Source organism: Hyla sarda, chromosome 5, assembly GCF_029499605.1.
Source record: "Hyla sarda isolate aHylSar1 chromosome 5, aHylSar1.hap1, whole genome shotgun sequence".
Taxonomy (NCBI): domain Eukaryota; kingdom Metazoa; phylum Chordata; class Amphibia; order Anura; family Hylidae; genus Hyla; species Hyla sarda.
In genome coordinates this window covers 185,544,014-185,551,491 of record NC_079193.1, presented here as the reverse complement: position 1 = coordinate 185,551,491, position 7,478 = coordinate 185,544,014, and the positions used below count along the sequence as shown (strand labels likewise).

General features: G+C 43.4%; 1 protein-coding gene across 1 annotated transcript; it reads left to right on the top strand.

Moving 5' to 3' along the window:
• The first annotated feature begins 1,853 nt into the window (after positions 1 to 1,853).
• Positions 1,854 to 5,278, top strand: LOC130272617 (protein spinster homolog 1-like). The gene is made up of 2 exons (XM_056518452.1): positions 1,854 to 1,999; positions 3,727 to 5,278. Exon 2 carries the CDS (start codon positions 3,752 to 3,754, stop codon positions 5,264 to 5,266), a length of 1,515 nt encoding a protein of 504 aa, XP_056374427.1. The 5' UTR covers positions 1,854 to 1,999; positions 3,727 to 3,751; the 3' UTR covers positions 5,267 to 5,278.
• The last annotated feature ends 2,200 nt before the right edge of the window (positions 5,279 to 7,478 follow it).

Here is a 7,478-nt window from a genome sequence, read left to right as displayed (position 1 = left end):
CGGGGAGAAAGTATGTCGGAGCCCGGGCGGCAGCAGCTTTTCCTGCTCCATGTTGGAGCTGGAGTAAATTTAGTCAATTTTTATGGCCGTTGCGACAGTTTATTGCGCAACTGCGACTGTCTCAGTTAATAAATTCCTGACCACTGCAAGTAAAAACTGAAAACTTGCGTAAATTAAGCGGGAAAAAAAAATTTGACTTTCTAGCTCTTGCTAGGGAAAGTCGCACAATTTATAGGGTAGGCGCAATTGCGACAATTTTGCGCCAAAAATAGTCAGAAAAAAATGACTAAACCCCTTAGTAAATGCCCCCCAATTATTTTATGTTTGGTAACAATTTTTATTTGCAGCGCACGGGTGCTTCAATGGGAGCAAAGTCATCACCAGCTCGGGCTAACCTTTTTGTTTTTTGGTGGGAGGAGCAGTTTATTTTTTCTGACACCAATCCATTTTCCACATGCCTCGCATGGTATGGGAGGTATGAAGACGATGTGGTCATCATTTGGTTGTCCGACTATCTGACCGTTGATGCATTCATGACATATATCAATAATAATCGGTTCAATCTTAAAGGGGTATTCCAGGCAAAAACTTTTTTATATATATCAACTGGCTCCAGAAAGTTAAACAGATTTGTAAATTACTTCTATTAAAAAATCTTAACCCTTTCAGTACTTATGAGCTTCTGAAGTTAAGGTTGTTCTTTTCTGTCTAAGTCCTCTCTGATGACACCTGTCTCGGGAAACGCCCAGTTTAGAAGAGGTTTGCTATGGGGATTTGCTTCTAAACTGGGCGTTGCCCGAGACAGGTGTCATCAGAGAGGACTTAGACAGAAAAAAACAACCTTAACTTCAGAAGGTCATAACTACTGAAAGGATTAAGATTTTTTAATAGAAGTAATTTACAAATCTGTTTAACTTTCTGGAGCCAGTTGATATATAAAAAAAAAAAGGTTTGGCCTGGAATACCCCTTTAAGTCCCAGGATGCCCTTGGTCCTAGTGGGGTTAAAAGGTCAAAAGATTAAAATATATAAACTAAGAAGACACTGTGAAGTACGGGGATATACTCGGCAGGCCTGGAGAAATATTTTTCTAAAAGATGTTTTTATGTACTTGATGTATTTCTAGGTGTATATTAATATATATATATATATATATATATATATATATATATATATATATATAGATATGTCAAAGAAGAAAGCAGCACTCCTAAAGCGTGAGTAGGTGCCTCCAGCTAGGGTCCGCGTCCAGAATCCTGCATACGTAGTTCCAAGGAAAATGTTGTGGCACTCAAGGTATGGTGAAGAAATGAAAACTATTTATTCATCCCAAATGTGCAAAGAGCAACGTTTCAATGGTCTCACACCATCATTATCAAGTGGCTTGATAATGATGGTGTGAGACCATTGAGACGTTGCTCTTTGCACATTTGGGATGAATAGTTTTCATTTCTTCACCATACCTTGAGTGCCACAGCATTTTCCTTGGAACTACGTATGCAGGATTCTGGACGCGGACCCTAGCTGGAGGCACCCAATCACGCTTGGAACTATATATATATATATATATATATATATATATATATATATACACACAAATCAAAAAATATGTTGCAGTCTCTTGTAATACCTTATTTATTGGACTAACATAATTTTGTAGAGACAAGCTTTCAGGATTCCTCCCTTTATCAAGTCCAATAGACAAGGACTAATGATCAAAGGAGTTTATAAATTATCAGGGAGGAATCCCAAAAGTTTGTCTCTACTCACATTTACTATACAGATATACACATACCTGAAGATGGTTTAGAACCCTGTGATGTCACACATGCTTGTGATGATGTCACGGTAAGCTGTACAAGGAGGTGCGCGCCGGCTGCAGTCTCTTCAGTGTGTTTTGCATTCACAACCTGTGTTGCAAAGTGTTTGTTAGAGAGTTTCTATTTGCGATAGAGAATTCAAGATTTTGACCGTTCCTTGTCTGAAGAGAGAACCACAAGGTAAGTCTCAGCCTCTTCTATTCATACATACACAGGGCTTTTTGTTTGACAGTTTTTTTTATTGCTGTTGCTTTTTTTTTTTTTAGCAAAAAAAAACAAGAAATTAATTTCCAAAAGAAATAACAAAAGTTATATTCCTCATAGCATTGTGACAATACTTGGCTTAGGCATTAAACATAATAAAACACACAGTTAGTATCATGACCAGAGCTTTTTCTTGCAAAACTGCTAAAATGCAATTATGCCCAAAAAAGCCCCCAAGAAAAAGAGTCCTAATTCATGAAGTTCTAAAAGATATAAGTCTATGAGAAAGATTTGGTGGTGTAGTAAAAGAATAACAGAAAGATTAGGGCAGAAATATAATATTTTATAATAGAATTCTGTGTGTACTAACAATAGAAATACTCCGGGTACTCCAAAAGGGAAAATTTTCAAATCAACTAGTGGCAGAAAGTCATATAGGGTACGGATAGATCCCAATGAGGTGGGGTAGGTTCATTATTAGTAAATGTATATAGCAGGATAGCCCAATTGTATCTACAGTATGAAGTTCACATGGCCCAGTGACCATACAGCCAAGCCCTTATAATCCGCCATTACTAGGACAGATTCAGGGTTATCAGATATTACTAGGACCGGAGAGGTTTAGGGTTATCAGATATTACTAGGACCGGACAGGTTCAGGTTTATCAGATATTACTAGGACTGGACAGGTTCAGGGTTATCAGATATTACTAGAACCAGACAGGTTCAGGGTTATCAGATATTACTAGGACCAGACAGGTTAAGGGTTATCAGATATTACTAGGAGCGGACAGGTTCAGGGTTATCAGATATTACTAGGACCGGATAGGTTCAGGGTTATCAGATATTACTAGGACCGGACAGGTTCAGGGTTATCAGATATTACTAGGACCGGACAGATTCAGGGTTATCAGATATTACTAGGACCGGATAGGTTTAGGGTTATCAGATATTACTAGGACCGGACAGGTTCAGGGTTATCAGATATTACTAGGACCGGACAGGTTCAGGGTTATCAGATATTACTAGGACCGAACAGGTTCAGGGTTATCAGATATTACTAGGACCGGACAGATTCAGGGTTATCAGATATTACTAGGACCGGACAGGTTCAGGGTTATCAGATATTACTAGAACCGGACAGGTTCAGGGTTATCAGATATTACTAGGAACGGACAGGTTCAGGGTTATCAGATATTACTAGGACCGGACAGGTTCAGGGTTATCAGATATTACTAGGACCGGACAGGTGCAGGGTTATCAGATATTAATAGGACCGGACAGGTTCAGGGTTATCAGATATTACTAGGACCAGACAGGTTCAGGGTTATCAGATATTACTAGGACCGGACAGGTTCAGGGTTATCAGATATTACTAGGACCGGACAGGTTCAGGGTTATCAGATTTTACTAGGACCGGACAGGTTCAGGGTTAATAGATATTACTAGGACCGGACAGGTTCAGGGTTAATAGATATTACTAGGACCGGACAGGTTCAGGGTTATCAGACATTGGAAACCTCAGGGAAGACGTCTCCATATAAAACACTTATAGAGAAGCGTCTTCTTCTGAGGCTGCGATGGTCTTAGTGTTATCTTGTGGTTCTGTGCTGGACATTTCTGCTCTGTATGAAGGATCTATTGTATAATGACAGGAATGATGACATGTTGCCTAATGTGTTCACTTATCTCTCTCTCTCTAGTGTTTTCAGGCTCTGACCTGTGACCATGGCCTCTCCACAAGACCCATTGCTGAAGGAGGAGGAAGAAGCAATGGAGGACCATAGTGATATGGATGTAGAAAAGGGCGATATCCCTGAGAGGCAGAACCTGCCATCTCTAAGCGTGATGTCCACTGCACGTTCCATCATCACCGTAGTGATCCTCGCCTTTGTTAATTTGCTCATCTATGCAAATCGCTCCAGCGTGGCGGGGGTGCTGCCTTATATACAGAAAGCATATGACACCAATGCTAGTCTGTCCGGCTTATTGAATACATTGTTCATTGGAAGCTACGTGCTGGTCGCACCAATTGCCGGATATTTGGGCGACCACTGTAATAAGAAATATACTGTTTGCGCAGGAGTCATCGTTTGGCTGAGCATGACACTTACCCTGTCATTCATCCCTGACGGGTACTTCCTGCTCTTCCTCCTGACGAGTGGACTGGTTGGAGCCGGAGAGGCGACTTTCTGCACCATCGCCCCCTCCATCATTGCAGACCTTTTTACAAGTGACCAGCGGACCCGCATGCTGAACGTGTTTTACTCCGTCATACCTGTAGGCTGCGGACTAGGATACATCATCGGGCCCAAAGTGACTGATGCAGCAAGGGGCGATTGGCACTGGGCATTTCGGGTCACCCCTGGCCTGGGCCTCATAGCTGTGGCTTTGATGATTTTGGTCACAAAGGAGCTTCCAAGAACGACTACAAACGGGAAGAAGAACAACAAATCCCAGAAGTTTGCCAAATGGGCGACAGATCTGAAAAAACTATTTAAAAATCGAAGCTTCATGTTAACCACCATGGGATCGACGGCTGTATCCTTCATAGTGGGAGCCATAGGTGTATGGGGTCCGTCATACCTGACCCACGCACGAACACTCCTACAAGAGAAGGACCCTTGCCGTGCTGAACCGTGTGACTATCACGACATCCTAATATTTGGTGTGGTTACAGTCGTTTCCGGCATTCTGGGAGTTGTAGCAGGGACGGAGATAAGTAAAAGATATCGCAAATCCAACCCACGGGCGGACCCGCTTGTGTGTGGATGCGCGATGATGCTCTCCGCCCCTTTTCTTCTGTTGGCATTGACTTTTGGCAACATCAGCCTTGTTGCCACCAACATCTTCATCTTCATCGGAGAGACGCTTCTTTCAGTAAATTTCACCCTCATATCTGACATTATACTAAAAGTAGTAACTCCGTGGAGGAGATCTTCAGCCCTGGCCGTGCAGATGACAATCTATCACCTCCTAGGTGATGCCGGCAGCCCGTACCTCATCGGCCTAATATCTGACACCTACGAAAGAGGATATGCCAAATCCCCTCTTCTGAAATACCGCAGCCTGGAGTATGCCCTCATGACCTGCACCATAATGGCAGTCATCGGAGGGGCCTTCTTCATGGCCACGGCCCTATATATAGAGAGGGACGAAAAAGAAGCAGAGATGGAATCAGAACCTCCGTCATCCTCCTCCTCCTCACTGCTTCCTGCCGATGAGCACCGCGCTTCAGACTGAGGAAAAGTCAATGCTTACCTTTATCTCGTTTACTTCATTAAAAAAAATTAAGAAAAAAATAACTGCATTTGTTCCACTTTACCCCTTATTCTCTACCCAGGGGCGGACACAGACAGCAGAGGGCCCTTGTGCAAAGAATGTGCCTGTGCCCCCCCAACATCAATTGTTCAGCACCCCCCCTCCATGTGTCACTTACTCAGGTGGACCCCCATATGTCACTTGCTGTATACGTTTCTAATTATTTAATAAGGCCTCCCATATGCCGCAGCTCATTCAAGCCCCCCACATTAGGTAGCATAGATTCCCAACATTAGGTAGCATAGATTCCCCACATTAGGTAGCATAGTTTCCTCACATTAGGTAGCATAGGTTCCCCACATTAGGTAGCATAGATTCCCTACATTAGGTAGCAGTTTCCCCACATTAGGTAGCATAGTTTGCCCACATTAGGTAGCATATTTTCCCCACATTAGGTAACATAGTTTCCCCACATTAGGTAACACAGATTCCCCACATTAGGTAACATAGTTTCCCCACATTAGGTAACATAGTTTCCCCACATTAGGTAGCATAGTTTCCCCACAATAGGTAGCACAGGTTCCCCACATTAGGTAACATAGTTTCCCCACATTAGGTAGCATAGTTTCCCCACATTAGGTAACACAGATTCCCCACATTAGGTAACATAGTTTCCCCACATTAGGTAGCATAGTTTGCCCACATTAGGTAGCACAGATTCCCCACATTAGGTAACATAGTTTCCCCACATTAGGTAACATAGTTTCCCCACATTAGGTAGCACAGATTCCCCACATTAGGTAACATAGTTTCCCCACATTAGGTAGCATAGCTTCCCCACATTAGGTAGCATACTTTCCCCACATTAGGTAGCATAGTTTCCCCACATTAGGTAGCACAGATTCCCCACATTAGGTAACATAGTTTCCCCACATTAGGTAGCACAGCCCCCCCCAAACACACAGACAGACACAGACACACACAGAGACACACTTACCTGCCCTGCACAGCGCTTCTCCTCTCCGGCAGCGGCCTGATCAGTGACGTCATTGACGTCCTCCTGAGCGGGTCTGCAGAAGTACGTCACTTGTGCGACGTCCCTCGTCAGACCCCGGTCGGCCGGAAGCAGACTCACTGTCTAAAGTGCCCGCTGCGCTATTATACCCCGCAGCTGCTTTAGAACAGTGAGCAGCGGCGGCGCCAACCCTACCATGAACCTACTAGGCACAAAAAAAAAGGGGGCAGCAAAATGCTGCCCCTGAAAAGTGCCACCTGGGACTTATGGTCCCACCGGGTCCCATGGTAGGGCCGACCAGAGGCGGCTCTAGACTTTGTGAGGCCTTAGGCAAAACTTGAACATGAGGCCCTGCTTTATTTTCTGCTGAAATTACATGGTTGTCTGGCTGTGAGATGGTTATACTGTGACATCACTGTGTATTATCCATGTACTGTGACATCACTGTGTATTATCTCTGTACTGTGCCATCACTGTGTATTATCCCTGTACTGTGACGTCACTGTGTATTATCTCAGTACTGTGCCCTCACTCTGTGTATTATCCCTGTACTGTGACATCACTGTGTGTATTATCCCTGTACTGTGACATCACTGTGTATTATCCCTGTACTGTGACATCACTGTGTGTATTATCCCTGTACTGTGACATCACTGTGTATTATCTCTGTACTGTGCCATCACTTTGTGTATTATCCCTGTACTGTGACGTCACTGTGTATTATCTCTGTACTGTGCCATCACTCTGTGTATTATCCCTGTACTGTGACATCACTGTGTGTATTATCCCTGTACTGTGACATCACTGTGTATTATCCCTGTACTGTGACATCACTGTGTATTATCTCTGTACTGTGACATCACTGTGTATTGTCCCTGTACTGTGACATCACTGTGTGTATTATCCCTGTAATGTGACATCACTGTGTATTATCCCTGCAGTGTGACATCACTCTGTATATTATCCCTGTACTGTGACATCACTCTGTATATTATCCCTGTACTGTGACATCACTGTGTGTATTATCCCTGTACTGTGACATCACTGTGTATTATCCCTGTACTGTGACATCACTGTGTATTATCTCTGTACTGTGACATCACTGTGCATTATCCCTGTACTGTGACATCACTCTGTATATTATCCCTGTACTGTGACATCACTCTGTATATTATCCCT